Here is a 20,039-nt window from a genome sequence, read left to right on the forward strand (position 1 = left end):
GGTGGAAAATCATATTATTGTGATTGTAATCACATTATTTATACAAAATCCTCCATGCAAGTAGAAAATGAGCTTAATAAGAAGAGGACTAAGCTATGGCCTCTAGGAGGTTTGTTGGGTTTTTTAATGGAGGAACATAAAAAAGTGGTATCTGCCTGGATGGAGACAAGGACAGTCCCCAGACAGAGCAACCAACGGTTTGAGTGGTGACCTAGCCTTTTGGTTCACATCATAGGTTTGCCAACTCTGGGTTGGGAAATTCCTGGAAATTTGGGGGTGGAGCCTCGAGCCTTCAGGATTTAGAAAAGGGAGGAACCACTGTGGGATATAATGCAACAGAGTCCACCCTCCAAAGCAGCCATTTTCTCCAGATGAACTGCTCTCTGGAGATCAATTCCAGGAGATCACCTGGAGGTTGACAGCATTATTCATAGCTGCTATGAGTGCAGATCCAGAGCTTGTCCAGGCTGTTCATCCAGATCAAAAAAGTATGAACAAGTCCAGGAACAGTTGCTAGCTACATTAAGATTGTACGTCTATGCTGAAATCTAATCTAGTGGGGAAGACACCCAGCCAAAGTTGCGGTATTCTTAGATATGTTAGTGAATATAAACAGAGTTGGAAGCACTGCCTGTAGTATGGAATTAGAATTGTTGGAATTGTAGTATGGTGGGACAGGAAATATGGACTAAGTCGGGTTGCCAGGCTGCAGTGAGCAGCATCCCTTGGGTGCTGTCAGAGCACAAGGTTTCTAGGCGGAGGGCAGGGCTGTGGGGGAGGGCAGAATCTCAGGAGATTTTTTTTTTTTTAAGAAGAAGAAGACGATATTGGATTTATATCCCACCCTCCACTCCGAAGAGTCTCAGAGCGGCTCACAATCTCCTTTACCTTCCTCCCCCACAATAGACACCCTGTGAAGTAGATGAAGATATTGGATTTATATCCCGCCCTCCACTCCGAAGAGTCTCAGAGTGGCTCACAATCTCCTTTCCCTTCCTCCCCCACAATAGACACCCTGTGAAGTAGATGAAGATATTGGATTTATATCCCGCCCTCCACTCCGAAGAGTCTCAGAGCGGCTCACAATCTCCTTTCCCTTCCTCCCCCACAACAGACACCCTGTGAGGTAGATGAAGACATCGGATTTATATCCCGCCCTCCACTCCGAAGAGTCTCAGAGGGGCTCACAATCTCCTTTCCCTTCCTCCCCCACAACAGACACCCTGTGAGGTAGATGAAGATATTGGATTTATATCCCGCCCTCCACTCTGAAGAGTTTCAGCGGCTCACAATCTCCTTTACCTTCCTCCCCCACAACAGACACCCTGTGAGGTGGGTGGGGCTGGAGAGGGCTCTCACAGCAGCTGCCCTTTCAAGGACAACCTCTGCCAGAGCTATGGCTGACCCAAGGCCATTCCAGCAGGTGCAAGTGGAGGAGTGGGGAATCAAACCCGCTTCTCCCAGATAAGAGTCCGCACACTTAACCACTACACCAAACTGGCTCTTTAAATTAAGCCTCAGCTATTTACTAGAAGTTCTGACTATAGAGTTCCTGGCAATTGCTAGAGCCATCCTTATCACCCCTGAGTCAATCTAGGAATAATCGGGAACCTTATTGTCAGAACTTTTGGTAAATAGCTAAGGCCTTCTTTTTCTTTTTAATTTTTCTCCCCAGGACAATCATGTCCCCTCCTTTGGCCCCAGTTTCTACCTGTTGGGAAGCTGGACACCAGCAGGCAAAGGTTATAATTGGCTGGAGGACTCCTGCCATAAGCAGGCAAATGAGAATCCGATCAGAGGGTGAAGAATGGACATTGGCATCATCCCAGTGCACTGTTGTCATTTCTGGTAAATCTTCTAGGATTCACAAAATAAACGGGATAACACAAAATAGGATTAGTTCTGGTTTTATGGTTAGTTCTGTTGTATACCAATGCATGTTTTGACTGTTGTTACATCCTGATTGAGCTTAAGATCTTTGGTTATAGAAGCTAATAAATGAAATGAAGTCCATGATGACAGCATGTTGATGTTATGCTAGCACATATCCCAATCCCCTTCCCTCCACTAGCACTTCTGGTGCTGGCAAGGAAAAGATCGGGATGGCCCTGGACATCATCACATTGCCAGCAAAACAGGGATGGTCTGGTATTTGGGCAAAAACTCTATTGGATGGTATTCCCTCATGAGAATGGGAACCATAGTTGGCTTGGGCCTAAGTCTTTATTACTAACAGAGCATCTGTTTCAGATATGCTTGCAATAAACTGAGTTTGGATCAAATTGTACTCAGTTGCTTCTGATATAACGACAATCTTTGTTCCTGATGTGTATTTTTCTTATCTTCCTTTTACAACAACTTCAGTTCTTACAAACAAGTGCAAACTTTGCAGTTAGTTCTGTATTTGCCTTGTGGTGCCCGTTTGTGATGTTCAGAAGGAATACAGGAAAGTTGTATAGGCCAGAGATGCGAATCAGCCTTTGTAATAACATTCCTACAGAATCTCCTCTCTGAACATGACAAGGAAGCGGTATACTTGAAAGTGGAAGTGATCGCTTGGGGGCTGGCAGATGCTTGTAATATCTGAAACTACTCCTTACAATGTAGGCAACGCTCCTTACTTCATTCCTTGGAGTTTAAAAGAGAAGCATGGGAGACATAAAGATCAAGAGATTTGAGCTCAACCATGACATGTCATTCAGTGTGTCTTTTGTTAACTACATCACAGCGATAATGCATGAGTAACAAAAAAGGCTTATTTTAGTTAACGCTAATAAGCTGTCTGGCAGATACTGTTATTTCTACTACAGAGTCTGGGAACCTTTTGAGCTTGAAGAATCACTTAAGTTTTAAGCAGGCCTTGAATTCAGCAGAAGCTCACAGGAGTGCAGCTCCTGAACCTTTCTGAGGGTTCCCCCTCCTCCCCTCCCACTTTGTCCATTGAATAGTAGGTGCAGCTGCATAACAATCCCTGGATTAGGAGAGTGGGTGGGCAGCCAGCCAGCCACCAGGAGCTTTGCCATACCCCCAGCAGCCCTCGTTAAGCCCTGGAGAAGCCCACACCACCCTTTCTCCACTTCTTATGTGATTCTGGGCAGCAGGTGGCTTGCTGGCCTTTTGACTGTAAGGGGGTGGTGGCCAAGGAGAGCCCCAGGTGAGTGAGGCCTGCTTGGGCTGGCTGGATCTGCCTTCCCTCCATTGGGAATAATGAAGAATAGGGGAACCTTCTTTGGGGGCTCATAGAATTGGACCCCCTGGTCCAATCCTTTTGAAACTTGGAGGGTATTTTGGGAAGAGGCACTGAATGCTATGCTGCAAATTTGGTGTTTCTATCTAAAAAAACAGCCCCACCCCAGAGCCCCAGATACCCATGGATCAATTCTCCATTATACCCTGTGGGAATTGGTCTAAATACGGAATCATGGAATGGCCAGCAGACATTTCTTTCCCCCCCCCCCACTTTCTGGTGACCCTGAAACGGGGGGGAGGGCCTCCAAACCGGGGGATCCCCTACTCCCACCTGGGGATTGGCAACCCTTTTTGAAATAGTGACAATTTGTTTTTTCAAAAACATGGCATTGAAAAGTTTTAAGAGACCAGTGACAATTTAGAACCACAAAACTAAAGCAACAATAATGTCCAAAACATGTAAACTGCTTTCCTACCAAATAAGGGGGCAGGAAAAGCAATCAGCAATATATAACAGGGTATAAGAGCCCAGTGGAGCAGAGTGATAAAGCTGCAGTACTGCAGTCTGAACTCTCTGCTCATGACCTGAGTTCGATCCCAGCAGAAGTTGGTTCAGGTAGCCGGCTCAGGTTGACTCAGCCTTCCATCCTTCCAAGGTCAGTAAAATGAGTACCCAGCTTGCTGGGGGGGAAAGTGTAGATGACTGGGGAAGGCAATGGCAAACCACCCCGTAAAAAAAAATCTGCTGTGAAAACATTGTGAAAGCAACATCACCCCAGAGTCAGAAATGGCTGGTGCTTGCACAGGGGACTACCTTTACCTTTTTTATCGAGTCAAATCACCTCAGGGATAAGCAGTAGATGTTTTGCATTTCAACAGACATTCTTTGCTTTATAGCGTTATTTTTTCTTCACTGCAGTTCTGGAAGACATAATTTACCTTTCTGTTTTTCAAATGTCCAGTGTTCCTTTGTGTCTAAAAGGCTGATCTGGCAGCCCTACCACAAACTGTGATATGGGTTGAAAGAAAAAATTCTTTTCTCACTCCAGTTGTGTTTTTTGCATCTATCACTCGTTTTATTTCACTGTTTCTCCGAGGAATTCAGTCTAGTGTTCATGATTCCCCTCTCCTCAGTACCATCCTCACGACCCTGTGTGATATGTTGTCTGATGCAAAAATATAAATCAAAAGGTAGATAACTGGCTACATGCATAATGATTATATAAAAGGGTCAGTATATAATTTTACCACCTAACATCTCTCTGGAAAAAATATCTTCCTTCATACCATTAAATCTATTAAATGCATAAACTTTTTGTACAAAAAGGCAACAGCTATTACAGCCTTACGTACAGAGGAAAAGCAATGTAAACAACTTATGGCCAGAATTGCTCTTGAAGTAAGATCTCTTCTAGTAGAGGCTCTAAGGCTTAGATTCCAACCCTTCTTAACTTTTCATTTCTCTCAAGAACAGTAGGGAGATCTGTGAAGCCAGAAGAAGAACCTTTGCTGGGGATGCGGCACTTGCCATAAACGCTGTCCCAAGCAGAGTTAAGCCCTGCTATTTCCATTTACTTCAATAGACTCCAAAGGGTATAACTCTGCTTCAAATTGCACTTAGTCTTTCGTGGCAGGATGTATGTTTAGTTTTAGGAATGCATGGTAAATCAATCCATGGCAAGAAACTGAAGTTATTTTGCAAAGAGAACCTGTAAGCATTCAAAGCTGGAAATTAATAGTTGGGACTGATATATTCCAGCTGTCCTGAATTGAACATATGAATGATGTGGTATGCTTCCACTGGGGCATAGCCAGGATTTCTTCTTCTTCAGGGGGGCATTTAAATAATTTGGAGGGTACCCCTCACACCCCCCCAGACTGACTCACATATCCCCAGTCAGCCAAAGTAAGGGGCTTGCAACCAAATGAGCCCCTCCCCACAGCCATGCAATGGATCCCTATGGCCACAAGGAGACTAAATAGCACACACACACACACACACACTTGATGGAAAACAAAACCAAAAAAGAGTAAATTTCAGCCTACTGGACAGGCAGGCAAGGAATCTCCAGCATGGGATTGGAGCACAGTACTGGAATTGCCTTGCCATCTTGCCAGCAACAAGAGAGAGCAGTCAATGAGAGACAGAGGTGTGGGGCATGCTGCTGGCAGTGACGAGTGGGATAAATAAAAAAATCCCTCCCAAAATGGAAGTCAGGGGTCCTGGGCTGGGTGGGAAGTTGTGGGGGGGGGGGGGGAAGCCCCAAGAGGTTCCACTATAGCTACAGGCCTATGGGGGCATCTGGTGCATAATGATCATCCAGAGGAATTCCCCCCACACACATATTTGATATAGGGAATTCCTCCCTGAATCTATCTAATCCCATTTTAAAGCTGTTTATTCCTGTGGCCATCACTGTTTCCTCTGGCAGTGAATTCCACATTTTAATCACTCTCTGTGTAAAGGAGTATTTCCTTTTATCTGTCCTGAACCTACTACCCAACGACTTCATTGAATGCCCTTGAGTCCTAGTATTTTGGGAGAGGGAGAAAAATTTCTCTTTGTCAACTGTCTCCACCCCATGCATAATTTTACAAACCTTATAAATTATAAAAAAATTATAATTTTATAAATGTTTTTATAACCCCCCCACAACATTAGACCCGGCTGAATTGGCCAGGATCTGGGGATTGGGAAGCCTAGTTGTTGGACCTGTCGGCAGCATTCGACACGGTCAACCATCAGTTGCTGGTCCACCGCCTCGCCATCGCGGGGATTCAGGGGTTGGCCTTGCAATGGCTCTCCTCTTTTTTCCTTGGCCGGGGACAAAGGGTGGCGATCGGGGGACAATCGTCCCAGAGACATCTGCTTAATTGTGGGGTGCCTCAGGGGGCGGTGCTCTCCCTGATGTTGTTTAATATGAACATATGAAGCTGCCTTATACTGAATCAGACCTTTGGTCCATCAAAGTCAGTATTGTCTTCTCAGACTGGCAGCGGCTCTCCAGGGTCTCAAGCTGAGGTTTTTCACACCTCTTTGCCTGGACCCTTTTTTGGAGATGCCGGGGATTGAACCTGGGACCTTCTGCTTCCCAAGCAGATGCTCTACCACTGAACCACTGTCCCTCCCCCTAATATCTATATGTGCCCCCTTGCCCAGATTGTCAGGAGATTTGGGCTTGGTTGCCATCAGTACGCTGATGACACCCAGCTCTATCTGCTGATGGATAGCCGGCCTGCCTCTGCCCCAGAAAATCTAGTCCTGGAGCTGCAAGCCGTGGCAGGGTGGCTCAGGCTGAGTCGTCTGAAGCTGAATCCGATGAAGACAGAGGTCCTTTGTTTGAGTCGTGGTGGTCTGGGAAGGGAAATCCCTCTACCAGCTTTTGATGGAGCACCACTGATATTGGCGCCCAAAGTCAGAAGCTTGGGAGTGCTACTGGAGCCCACATTGGCTATGGAGGCCCAGATAGCTGCCACTGCGAAATCCGCCTTTTTCCACCTTAGGCGAGCACAACAGTTGGTCCCCTTCCTGGAGTGCAGCGACTTAGCAACTGTGATTCATGCAACGGTCACCTCGAGACTAGACTACTGCAATGCCCTCTACATGGGCTGCCCAAGTCCCGGATCTGGAAACTGCAGCTGTTGCAGAATGTGGCAGCCAGGCTGTTATTGGGTATCTCTATACGGGAGCACATACAGCCAGGGCTGCGGCAACTGCACTGGCTGCCAATAGTTTTCTGGATTCGCTACAAGGTGCTGGTTATTACCTCTAAAGCCCTATATGGCCGAGGACCTGTCTACATTAGGGACCGTCTCTCCCCACATGTTCCCCAGAGGGTACTTAGATCTGGATCACAGAATTTACTGTCAATCCCCGGGCTGAGGGAGGCGAGACTGAGGGCTACCAGAGAATGAGCCTTCTCAATTGCTGCCCCCCACTGGTGGAACCAACTCCCAGAAGATGTAAGGGCCTTGTGGGACCTTGCCCAGTTCCGCAAGGCCTGCAAAACAACTCTATTTCGACTGACCTTTAGCCAAACTACAGTATAAGTAGATCCCCAACATTGCTGAATGTATTGTACCAACTCTAGCACCAAAAATTGTTTTAATTATTTTAAACTGTTTTAAATTGTTTTAATTGCGTAACCGGTAATTGATTATTAATTGAACTGTTTTGCTTACTGTTTTTATTGTTGGTGTTTGATTGTTGCTAGCCGCCCTGCGCCTGCTTCGGCAGGGAGGGCAGGATATAAACATGAAGAATAAATAAATAAATAAATAAACCTCTATCATGTGTCCCCCCTTAGCTGTCTCTTTTCTAAACTGAAAAGTCCTAGGGCGTTTTCCCACAGAGCTTACTGCGGAGCGACGTCCCTCTTCACCGCGCAGCGTCTGCACGGATTTCCCACCAACTGCTCCACATAACCAGGAAGAGCCGCGGCTTTTGCGTCGCTAACATAAATGGGTTTTTAGCGGTTTACATCTGCGACACAAAAGGTCCGGCACTTCCTGGTTCTGCGGAGCAGTTGGTGGGAAATCCGCGCAGACGCTGCGCGGTGAAGAGGGACGTCGCTCCGAGGTAAGCTCTGTGGGAAAACGCTGCTAGATTCTTCAGCCTTTCCTCATAGGGAAGGTGCTCTAACCCCCTAATCATCTTGGTTGCCCTTTTTTGCCCTTTTTCCAGCTCTTCAATGTCCCTTTTGAGATATGGTAACCAGAACTGGACTCAGTATTCCACTCCACTCTGACAGTATGTCAATGGTGCCAGGCAACAGTAGGGAATATGATTGTGTGAATATCACAGGCATTTGAAAACACTGTCTTTAAATTACCTTTGGTTTAAGGAAATAAATCCATGAAATAGTGTCTATCAGCTCCCTAGTGACAAGCAGAATTCCCACAATCCAACTCCATTTTGTAGAAGTCAATACCACCTATACTGGATCGAAATAGCGCTATAGAATGGTTTTAAAGTTGATATGTAAATTATGGTTTTATATGTTTTATTGGATTAATTGGTTTATAATGTTGTAAGCCACCCTGAGTCCGCTTGCGGAGAGGGCGGGATATAAATGAAAAGTAATAAATAAATAATAAATAAAATAAATAAACTTTATTTTATGGCAGAGTGCTTGCTCTCTCACAATATACATGTGAAATTTGAACAATGATAGCATTGCCTTCCTTGCAGCATCAATATTCCCCAGTTCATGTACTCTTCATTAAAAAAAAAAGGTTTTAATTCGTTCTGAGGAAGTTGTTTCTATTCTCCAACAGTGCCTCACAAATATTTTCTTATTTTTAAAAATAAAAATAAAACCCCAAACAAACATGAGTTAGGCTATTCTCATGACAAAACCATTGCTCCTCCTTGTCAAGCTCGACTGATTCTGACCAAAGACTGATGGGTTCTTGACCTGTCACAAACAGGCCTGGTTAAAATCATGATGAACCAAATGCTGCTAGTTTATTACCCCTTAGTGGCCCCGCTCCCCTTTATGACTGGTAACTGTTGAGAACAAAGTAATCAGCACCTTCCCAGAGGGCCGCGTGAGGGAGGAAGAGTCGCCTAAAGAATACAAGGCCAAAATGCTTGATAACCACCTTGGGAATGTACCTTTGTAGTTATGTGTGAATGTTCCCCTGCTTCCCCTCCCCGTAGGAATCCTTTTGAAGTGTATCTTAAAACTCCTGTATCAATGTATTGGTTTAATTCTTCTCAAGCTAAGGGCTTGAGCCAAAGTAACGGTCTATCAATAAATGTAGTCTTTGTAGCAACTCTGACTCGTCATTGAATCCGTCTACTTGACACTCCCACATCCATTACATATCGTAGTACAGTGTCATCCTAAGCAGAGTTACGCTCTTCTAAGGACGGCAGGCTAGCAGTAATTTTTAAACTATTTGTTTACTTAATTCATACCCCACCATTCTCCCGTGGGGTCCCAAAGCAGCTTACATCCTTCTCCTTTCTTCCATTTTAGCTTCATGACAACCCTTTGAGGTGGGTTAGGCAGAGCGACTGGCCCAAAGCCACCCAGCAAGTTTCTATGACAGAATGGGGGTTCAGATCTGGCAGTCCCAGATCTTAGTCTGACACTCTAACTACTACAACACACTAGCATGAATATCTGCCTACTGGAGATCAAATTCAATGTTCTAAATGGCTGGAAAGATTCTTCAGGGCCACACTACATCTTGCACAAGGCTATACTAAGTGTATTGAAGGGCTACTTGTACTTGGGAGTTTCCCCAGTAAGGCAAGGAGTGTTTCCCCAGGGCCATTTTAGGTTAGGGAAACACTGAAGAGAGGCTGACCCCTCTTCCTATGCTCCATGGTTCCAATCTATATCAGGTCCGCATGTACTTGGGAAATATGTATTGGGTCATAAGAACATAACATAAGAACATAAGAGAAGCCATGTTGGATCAGGCCAATGGCCCATTCAGTCCAACACTCTGAGTCACATAAGAACATAAGAGAAGCCATGTTGGATCAGGCCAATGGCCCATCCAGTCCAACATTCTGTGTCACATAAGAACATAAGAGAAGCCATGTTGGATCTGGCCAATGGCCCATCCAGTCCAACATTCTGTGTCACATAAGAACATAAGAGAAGCCATGTTGGATCAGGCCAATGGCCCATCCAGTCCAACATTCTGTGTCACATAAGAACATAAGAGAAGCCCTGTTGGATCAGGCCAGTGGCCCATCCAGTCCAACACTCTGTTTCACAGAAGAACATAAGAGAAGCCATGTTGGATCAGGCCAATGGCCCATCCAGTCCAACACTCTGTGTCACACAGTGGCAAAAAATTTTATACATACACACACACTGTGGCTAATAGCCACTGATGGACTTCTGCTCCATATTTTTATCTAACCCCCTCTTGAAGGTGGCTATGCTTGTGGCCGCCACCACCTCCTGTGGCAGTGAATTCCACATGTTAATCACCCTTTGGGTGAAGAAATACTTCCTTTTATCCATTTTAACCTGTCTGCTCAGCAATTTCATCGCATGCCCATGAGTTCTTGTATTGTGAGAAAGGGAGAAAAGCACCTCTTTCTCTTCTTTCTCCATCCCATGGATTATCTTGTAAACCTCTATTATGTCACCCCGCAGTCGACGTTTCTCCAAGCTAAAGAGCCCCAAGTGTTTCAACCTTTCTTCACAGGGAAAGTGTTCCAGCCCTTTTGTTTCCTCAGAGACAAGGACTGTTGCCTACAAAGCATCAATATCCTGCCTCACTTGTCCCATGACAGCCCAAAATGCCTCCCTGAAATCCTCTTGCTGGGTGAGAGGAGACCCACAGGAACAGGAGGTTGAGCTGTCGTGCGAAGGAGAAGGTGAGGAAAAATATATTCCACGTGTCTACAGAAATGTTAGTCTGGATCCAACTCTAAGCTTCAACACAGAACTCCCAAATTTCATCCGATAGATAGGACCTGGTGTGAGCCCATAAACACTCAACATGTAACTTGGGCCTAACTACACATTACAAGTCCTTGGATTGTGCCCAGGTCCTCCATGAGGATTTTCAAAAAAGCTTGCACTGTACAATTCAATGAGACAAACAATTTCCCAGTATCAGAACCAACGCATACAGTGAGATGATGCAGTGCACATCTGACTGAAAGTTCTCATGGTGGACCTGGACATGACTGACAATTTATTATGTACTCAGGCCCTCAGAAACAGGATGCAGAATTAGAAGGCAATTGGTTGTTACCCACTAGCCTACAATCTTCTTAAGTCTCCAATGCCCCCCAATAGCCTCTGATGGGCAGGCATATCAAAGACCTCCCTCTTGGGCATTTACCCAACAGAGCAATGAAACATTCAGCAGAAGAAACCACAGGTCCAGAAACTTTATTAAAAATGATCACTGCTCTACTTTATTACTATTTGCCCAACCAACCTGGTTTACTCATCTCTCCCACTTGAGCCAGTTGTTTCATGAACGTTCACATTGCATTGCACCTGTTTTGCAGGCGTGAGAATCGCGCCCTTCTCAGAGAAGTATAGAAACAGCAGCAAGGAGAACAGAAATATGGAAGTTAGTGAAGCTGGTGTTTATGGTATGACACTGACAGCTTCCTACACCTCAAACTCCTATTTTCTGTCAGGGACTACGTGTATCTGGATCTCTACAGACAGAAGGAAGGAAGGAAGGAAGGAAGGAAGGAAGGAAGGAAGGAAGAAAGAAAGAAAGAAAGAAAGAAAGAAAGAAAGAAAGAAAGAAAGAAAGAAAGAAAGAAAGAAAGAAAGAAAGAAAGAAAGAAAGAAAGAGAAAAAAGAAAAGAAAGAAAGAAAGAAAAAAGAAAAAAAGAAAGAAAGAAAGAAAGAAAGAGAAAAAAGAAAAGAAAGAAAGAAAGAAAAAAAGAAAAAAAAGAAAGAAAGAAAGAAAGAAAGAAAGAGAAAAAAGAAAAGAAAGAAAGAAAGAAAAAAAGAAAAAAAGAAAAAAAGAAAGAAAGAAAGAAAGAAAGAAAGAAAGAAAGAAAGAAAGAGAAAAAAGAAAAGAAAGAAAGAAAGAAAAAAAGAAAAAAAGAAAAAAAGAAAGAAAGAAAGAAAGAAAGAAAGAAAGAAAGAAAGAAAGAAAGAAAGAAAGAAAGAAAGAAAGAAAGAAAGAAAGCTTCTACCTCGTGAACTGAAGAAACCTATCAGCACTGATGAACTATATTTCTCCTTTCTAATGAAGAACTGCACATATTTTGGTAGGAAATAGGAAAATTAGAAGACAGAGAAATTAGAGACAGTGCATGTGATTTAGCATCACATTCTTGCTCTCCAAGTACCCATTTTCCTTTTGATTCCTGATCTGTCAACGGACACTGTTCTAGTGCTCCAAACATCTCTCTCAACAAAATGGACTAGAAACTTTAAAAAGGAAAGTCATGTTTCTTGTTCTGCACCTGTTGTTGGATTCTTGAGTAGATGCTCACTATATTCTTCCACTACCAAGCAGTCACAAGCACACTTTTTTTCAAGATCCCCTTGTGTTTTGAGTTCCTTATTGCTAAAACATGTAAGCGGTTTGCAGTTCTCACAGTACTACATAGAGGAAACATCTTGCGATTTACTCAGTCAGACAAACAGACAGACAGATTTTTCCAGTGGACCTCAAACTTCATGAGTTAGGAACAAAACCAGAGTAAGACTTTTAGCATTTATGTGAGCTCCCAAACTTGTTCACACTCCGAACAAGACTCAACATCCAGGCAGATATTCGGAGGGGTTTGGCAGACTGAATAGAAGAGAGTTTGTTACAAGGGGTGAGGTGGGGCGGGGGGGGGGCTGCTACAGAGAAACAAATTAGCATAGGTTGCCTCAGGAACTTGGCAAGTACTTCTTCAGAAGTTTCTGTAGGCAGTATCCTACCCTTGGGCTTACAGTTCCCACTTACAGATGACCTCCCGACAATGATATTTTTCTACTCCTCCAGTTCTGCAAACATTAAAGACAGACTTAAAAGAGTTCACTTACTTGGAATGCTTGCCTGGAGACTTGTTGGGGGAGGTTTTACTTGGCGAGCCTTTGCCCACCCCTTTAAACATCTTGGATGGAACTGAGCTCCCCTCTCCTTGCGTCCAAAGGCTCCTCACAAAAGGGGTGGCTATGTTTTAGCTGCTTCTGCCTGCTCTTGTCTGTTGAGATAGTGTGACAGGAAGAGCGGAGAAGGTTTGCAGATTGTTAAAGGCAGAATCTGGATGGCTCCTCCCTAAGCTGCAGGTGATCAAGAACTGAGATGGAAACTTGTCTTTAAAAAAAAAAATGACTAGAAAAACCAGTTTATGATTGAATGAGTAAAGGGCCAGAGGGAGAACGGGAGACCCCGCCCTGGTATTCTGAAGAATGTTTCATTACAAGCAGAGACACACTCAGCTTTATTGACAAGTTTTTGACAACCATTTTTTTTGTGTTAACATTTCCTGCACAGAGATTAATCTCCAGGTAGGGAATTGTGGATACTATAATATATGATCTGCAGCTTGCTCATCACCAAGGCGCATATCAAATAGCCTACATGCCCAAAAGCTCATTGCAGGTTCACCATAGGGCCATATGACATACATTGCTAACACTCTGTTTTCTGATAGAGATACATTTTTGAGGTAAAATTAACTTGGCCAGTACTCAGATGAACATATGAAGCTGCCTTATATTGAATCAGACTCTCGGTCCACCAAAGTCAGTATTGTCTACTCAGACTGGCAGCGGCTCTCCAGGGTCTCAAGCTGAGGCTTTTCACACCTATTTGCCAGGAACCTTTTTAGTTGGAGATGCCAGGGATTGAACCTGGGACCTTCTGCTTACCAAGCAGATGCTCTACCACTGAGCCACTGTCCCTCCCCAGATGGGAGACTTTAGAATCCTATGTATGATGAGCTGAGATTATGGGAAGCTGAAATACAAATAAACCAATGGGGGGCAGAATATCAAACATATTAAACAGTGTGCAACTGTGGAATACTTTCTTAAGGACCTGCATCAACATTCGAATGCTGTTAAATGTCCTCTGATCATATTGGTTCAGTAGTTGGAAACCAGTCTTTGTTATGTTCACCTCTTTGGCAAAATAATAAACAATAAGAAATAATAAACATTACCACCTAATTTACTGTCGCGCTTTATCACGCTTGGACTGCAGTCAGACAACAGGCATGGCAAGGTCTGGCCACACTTCTGATTTCATCTCCCCCCACCCACGGAAATTTTTGTTCAGACATCCACCTTTAACCTACTGCACTGCTCTCTCACCCCGGGGTTGTTAGTTCAGATTATTGCTGCACGGCAACCATGGAGTGGGCAGTCAGGCAGCTGGGTTTTTAATTTATCTTTTGCGCATGCGCATAAGAGTATATCTGAAGCACTGGCTCCTTTTGGACAGCTCTGCAATCCCTCCACCAAGTACTGTGATAATTGGTTCCTATACAACTGTATTTATCCAGCAGAAATCACTCCCTTTTCCACCTGATCTTACTTCCTTTCCCACTTGTTTTGTAGGAAAGTTTTCCCTTTTTCTCTCCCCATAGAGCTTTCTAGCCAGAGCACTATTATGAAGTGGTTGGAATAAAACTCTGGGGGCAAAATAGTGGTAGATGATATGGGAGCCTAAATGGGGACTGTTCCCAGTGCTGTCCCACCTCAAGAAACAGCAGAAATGGTAGTTTTTCTTGAATTTTCACTCTAAAACATGCCCCCATGGGCTCCTGATCACAACAAAATACTGCAGTGAATAAATGTGTAAGTAGTGATTCAAAACCCTTGTACAAAGATCCGATGATGCACGCATTGCTGAGTTTAAAAATGGGGGGGGGGGGAATGGAAGGGAAGGTTCAGACTTCTCAAACATCTTGAGATCACAACTGAGAGTTCAGACATCCAGAAGTGTGGGGTGAAACCAGCTACATCCATAAAGACTGGACTTTCCCAGGTGTTAAGAAACTTACAATCAGAGTGTGATGAGAATGGAGGGGGAGACCACAACTGAGGAATGGATACTGGTTATGCTATTTGAACATGCAATTTAAATCCATTGGGCAACAGCAACAACATCAGACCAAATAGCTTGCCTGATCGCAGCCCTGGTTTCTTTCAGAGAGCCAAATTGTAGCTTGCACTAAACACATTTGTTATAAACAGAAGGTCCTGTGTTCTGTGTGGCAGTGTTTGAGGTATAAACATGTTAATTGGTACATAAAATTCTAGGTTGAAAATAGGCTTGCCAACTCTGAGTTGGGCAATTCCTAGAGATTTCGGAGATGGAGCCTATAGAGGGCAGGGTTTAGGGAGGGACCTCAGTGGGGTATAGTGCCATAAAGCCCATCCTCCAAAGCAGCCATTTTCTCCAGGGGAACTGATCTGTAGCCTGGAAATGAATTGTAATTCTGCATGATCTCAGCCACTTTCCCTGCCCTGAGGTTGGCAGCTCTAGCTGAAACTCTGTCAAGGCTAGACATTCAATCACTCTAGATCAGGGGTGTTGAACTCATCAGTTATGAGGACTGGATCTGACCTAAAAGAGACCTTGTTGGGCCGGGTCATGTCTGGTTGGGCTGAGCCATGTTGGGCCAGGCCATGTGTGTACCTATTTAAGATTAGGTAGCAGAGAGATAAATTTTATAAAGAACACAAACACATTTTTTAAAAAACTCAGAACATGCTTATAACGTTAGCACTCATTGGTCTTAACAGTGCTTTCTTTGTATTTCTCCCATGAGATCCAGGGAATTGGGCAAAGGAAGCTCTGGCTATTTCCTTCCTTCCCCAGGGACTTGTGGGGTGGGAGCCTCAGTCAGTAGAAGGAAGAGAGGCTTGGCTCAGTAGCTCTGCTGTGCGATTGAGAGAGCCTGGCAAAGCAAGCTATTCCTGCCCCCTTCCTCCCCAAGGGAGGAGCCTCAGCCAATGGAGAAAATGGAGGTTTTATTCTGTAGCTCCTGTGCAATTCAGCAAACCTTGCAAAGCAGGTTGTTATGCAGAAGGAAGCAAGATACAGGGAGAAGGAAGCAGATGACAGACAGTTGCTCAGGGGCCTGATAGCAGCCCTCTGGGGGCCTGATTCGGCCCCCAAACTGTATATTTGACACTCCTGTTCAAGCTGTAGTATGTAACAATTACCCCCAGTACTGAGGAGTCCACTCTGTTCTGCAGAACACTTTTGGAAGTTTAGTGATGGAATGATTGTAGGGTCATGCAGTTGGAATAATGTCTGCTTGCTCATACACCAAAAAGGCATGGGAGGGTTATGCGCCCAGCTACCCAGACTCTCTAATGTCTGGAAAACACAGAAAGCTTAGACGTTCTCACATCAATCACATTGAGATGGTGGTATTTTGAGAACTTGCTAGCTTCTGTGGATTTTTTGCATGCTAAGCAGAATATTTTACATGCTTCCTGTGAGAATCTTTGTGTTGCTATGTCTTAAGCTGAGATATTTCTGGACACCTGAAGCCTATATAATGAAGGAAGCTTGCTCTGCAAGCTAAGCATTTTCTCCTCAACACGCATGTTGTGTGGTTCATTCCAACAAGTGGCGCCCCGAAGCAGGGACAGCTCACCGAAGCAGGCACAGCTCAGCTCCCGGGACAAGGGAGAGCTCCTGCTTTCAGATATCGACTGGCACAGCCTAGCAGCTCAGCTGCTACTTATCAAACACCTGGCACAGCCCCCAAGTGCGCACTCCATCGTTCTCAAATGACCCCTTTCATTTGGTAAGTAATGGGTGGACAGTTCTCTCAGGCTGAGCAGAAATATTTAGGTGAGTTAAAGTTTTTGATCCAAAAGTCCGACGGGTCCATGAATTCTGGCCAACTTAAGACTCTGTTATAAGAGATCAGTAAGCAATGCCCCTGGTATCCGGAGGGAGGTTCTCTTAAACTTCGGGACTGGGAGAAGATAGGGAAGACCTTTCACACAGAGCCCCGAGTTTCTATTGAACTGCTGCAAGTCTGGCATAAATGCAGGTATGCAGTAGAGAAATTTATGCCCGTTTCTAACCCAAGCCAGCTCTCCAAAGATTGTCCCCTAAAAGGCACTGGTGTCCAACTTGTGCCCCCTGCCCCTCCTCTTCTTCTTCTTCCTCCTCCCCCTCCTCCACCAACAGGTCCACCCGTGGGCCCACCATCTAACACCCTGGGACGCATAGTCTGTGAAGTTTTGGAGAAAGAACTTGATCAGGCTAAATTCGAAGATGTCCCAGAATTGGCAGAAATGTTGTCTATTTGCCCTGTACATTTGACAGAGGAAGAGTTGCCTGACCTTTTATCAGTAAAGGCTATCAGAGATACGGGCATAGGGAGAACCAATGTGCAAAGTCTTTTAGAAAGACTCTCTAATGGATACACTGTGAGATGTACTTTATAGGCCTTTGTCAAGGTACCTACAGAAGGGAAACCAGCCCGTAGTTTTGCAACTGTCTGTCAAAAGCTACAAGAGCCCTACTTAATGTCAGAACTTAAGAACTTCAAACGGATCCCATACTTGGTTACAAAGCTAGGATTTTATTAGAGAGAACTAAGTACTGGAAGAGGCAAGATAACAGTGATGGCGAGAGCCAGCACCAGCACAATTTTATACACGTAAAACAAACATCTCACAAAGCCCCAATTCACACCGTTACAGGCACATCTGTCTTCCCACCATCGCTATCAGCGGAGAGGATGCCTCCCTACTTCGAAGGCCATGTTGCTCGGCTTCAAAGGGTCCCAGGGTGAGAATGTACAGAGACATAACATAACTCATTCTACAACCCCAAATATTTTGGATACCAGTGGGGCAAGGTTAATTGCTATTCAAGCATTCTGGGTCAAGCAAAGGTTACAACATGGAGTCAGTTTGGTTCAGTAACAAAGCAGTTCTAAATCACAGTAAAAATACAGTGTAGCATCGGTCACATTATAGGGGACCAGCAGTAAAGATACAAGTTCTGACATACTGCCCCCCCTAAGCGCCCCCTCCCGCGGGGCCTGCCTTGGGCTTGTGCGGGTACAGTAGGTGAAACTTTTTCAGCAGTTGCGGAGCGGCTACATTCTGAGATTCGACCCACTCGTCACAGCTCGGGGGGAAGTGTTTCCACCTGATCAAATAATACAGTTTCCCCCTTTTGACTCTGGAGTCCAGGATCTCCTGGACCTCATGGTGACTCTGACCCCTCACTGTCGTCGGAGGGGGCGGTGGGGCCCTGGGATGGAAGGACGTAGCACCAGGGTCTTTCCGAAGCAAGCTGCAATGAAAAACAGGATGGATCTTACTTAGAGATTTGGGCAGTTCGAGTTCCACGGTCACTTTGTTAATTACCCTTTTTATTTTAAATGGGCCCAGGAACTTCAGTGCGAGTTTGCGACAGGCCTGGGGAAGGGGAAGGTTTTTTGTGGACAGGAAAACTGTATCCCCCACCTTCAAGTCCCACTCTTGGGAGTGCTTTTTGTCAAATTGCTTTTTGTAGGCTTTTTTCGCTTCCTCCAGGTTTTCCTGAATACCCTTCCAGCCTTCACGGAGGCCCTCCCACCATTGCTGACAGGAAGTGGGTTCGGCCGGGCTGGCGGGGAGGGCGAGAGTGGGAAACGGTTTGCCCTCGTAACCATTGATGATTTGAAAAGGGGAGGTTTTGGTTGAGCTATGGAGGCTGTTGTTGTAGCCGTATTCTGCAAAAGGGAGGAGGTCCACCCAGTTGGACTGTTGGAAGTTAATGAAGCAGCGGAGGTACTGTTCCAGAAGGCCATTAACCCTCTCCGTCTGTCCGTCCGACTGGGGGTGGTAGGCAGAGCTTAGCCCCTGCTCGATACCAGCTAGTTTGCAGAACTCCCACCAGAAGTTGGCAACGAACTGTGTCCCGCGGTCACTAATGACCTTGTCTGGGAATGAGTGTAGGCGTACAATGTGGGTGAAAAAGAGCTGGGCGAGTTTTTTGGCCGTGGGTAGCTTTTTGCATGGGATGAAGTGGGCTTGCTTAGAAAATGTGTCGACTACGACCAGGATGACTGTTTTGCCCTGTGAGGGTGGGAGTTCGACAATGAAATCCATGGAGACTACCGACCACGGTCTGGTGGCGGTAGGAAGTGGAACCAGGTGGCCTGGGGGTTTACCCCCCCTTCTTTTTGCCATGAGGCAGGTGGGGCACGAAAGGACAAATTCAGAGACATCTTTCTTAATTTTCGGACACCAGAACTGGCGGGTGAGTAAGTTGAGGGTTTTGACATAGCCAAAGTGGCCGGCCAGGCGACTTGAGTGACAGCGCTCCAAGACCTCTTTTCTGAGGGGGTCGGGCACATAGATTTTTTCATTGTGCAGCCAAAGCCCGTTGTCGGCTTTAAGCAAATTAGGTGGGCGGTCGGTTTCCTGGTTGTATTCTGAGAGGAATCGAGGCAGCAGATCTGAATCCGGGGGGCTGGTCTGCCTGCCTGAGCGGGTAGTGACCCCCCCCGAGATGGCTGAGGGGGAAATTAATGAGTCCACTACCTCCTCCCGGAGACTGTCGTGTTGTGGCATGCGAGAGAGGGCGTCTGCTAAAAAGTTCTTTGAGCCTGGGATGTGTTTCAGCACAAAGTCAAATTTAGCAAAGAAACCTGCCCACCGGATTTGTTTTGCAGTCATTTTGCGGCGCCCGGTGAGGGCTTCAAGGTTTTTATGATCGGTCCAGATCTCAAAGGGCACTCTCGCTCCTTCGAGCCAGGAGCGCCAAGTTTTCAGAGCAAACATGACTGCAAACGCCTCCTTGTCCCAGACTGACCAGTTTCTTTGTTCGTTGGAAAATTTTCTTGAGATATAGGCACATGGACGGAGCACTCCATTTTCCCCCCTCTGCATTAGTATGGCTCCTACTGCGGCGTCGGAGGCGTCGCATTGGACCACGAAGGGTTTCCGCTCGTCAGGATGAGCCAACACGGGTTCGGAGGTGAAGAGGCGTTTTAATTCATTGAAAGCTTTTTGGCATTCAGGCGTCCACGTTAGGCGCTGCGCCCGGTTTTTTCGCCTCTTCACCCTTCCCTTTGGTTTTGAGAAGTTCTGTGAGGGGGAGCATGACGGTGGCGAACCCCTTAATGAAATCGCGGTAAAAGTTAGCGAACCCGATAAAACTTTGTAACTGCTTGCGGGTTCGAGGGGGCTCCCAGTCTAGTACTGCTTGGACCTTTGCGGGGTCCATGGCCAATCCCTCCCCCGACACCCGGAACCCCAAATAGTCCAATTCGGTCTTGTGGAACTCGCATTTTGACAATTTAGCGTACCGTTTGTGTTTGCAAAGGGTGCGTAACACTTTCGGACCAGGGGCACATGAGACTTGAGATCTTGTGAATAGATAATGATGTCATCAAGGTACACCACCACCCCCTTAAACAGGAATTCCCGTAG

The 20,039-nt window shown here is 45.5% G+C and overlaps 1 protein-coding gene across 1 annotated transcript in view; it reads right to left on the reverse strand.

Moving 5' to 3' along the window:
• The window catches only part of EVPL (envoplakin), an 81,389-nt gene extending 68,524 nt beyond the window's left edge, over positions 1-12,865 (reverse strand). Inside the window, exon 1 of the mRNA XM_060253129.1 lies at positions 12,675-12,865. Within this exon, the coding sequence (XP_060109112.1) occupies positions 12,675-12,745 (71 nt within the window). The 5' untranslated portion in view covers positions 12,746-12,865. The remainder of the gene's footprint in view (positions 1-12,674) is intronic.
• Between the last annotated feature and the right edge of the window lie 7,174 nt (positions 12,866-20,039).

The sequence above is a fragment of the Heteronotia binoei genome, chromosome 13 (genome assembly GCF_032191835.1).
Source record: "Heteronotia binoei isolate CCM8104 ecotype False Entrance Well chromosome 13, APGP_CSIRO_Hbin_v1, whole genome shotgun sequence".
Lineage (NCBI taxonomy): Eukaryota > Metazoa > Chordata > Lepidosauria > Squamata > Gekkonidae > Heteronotia > Heteronotia binoei.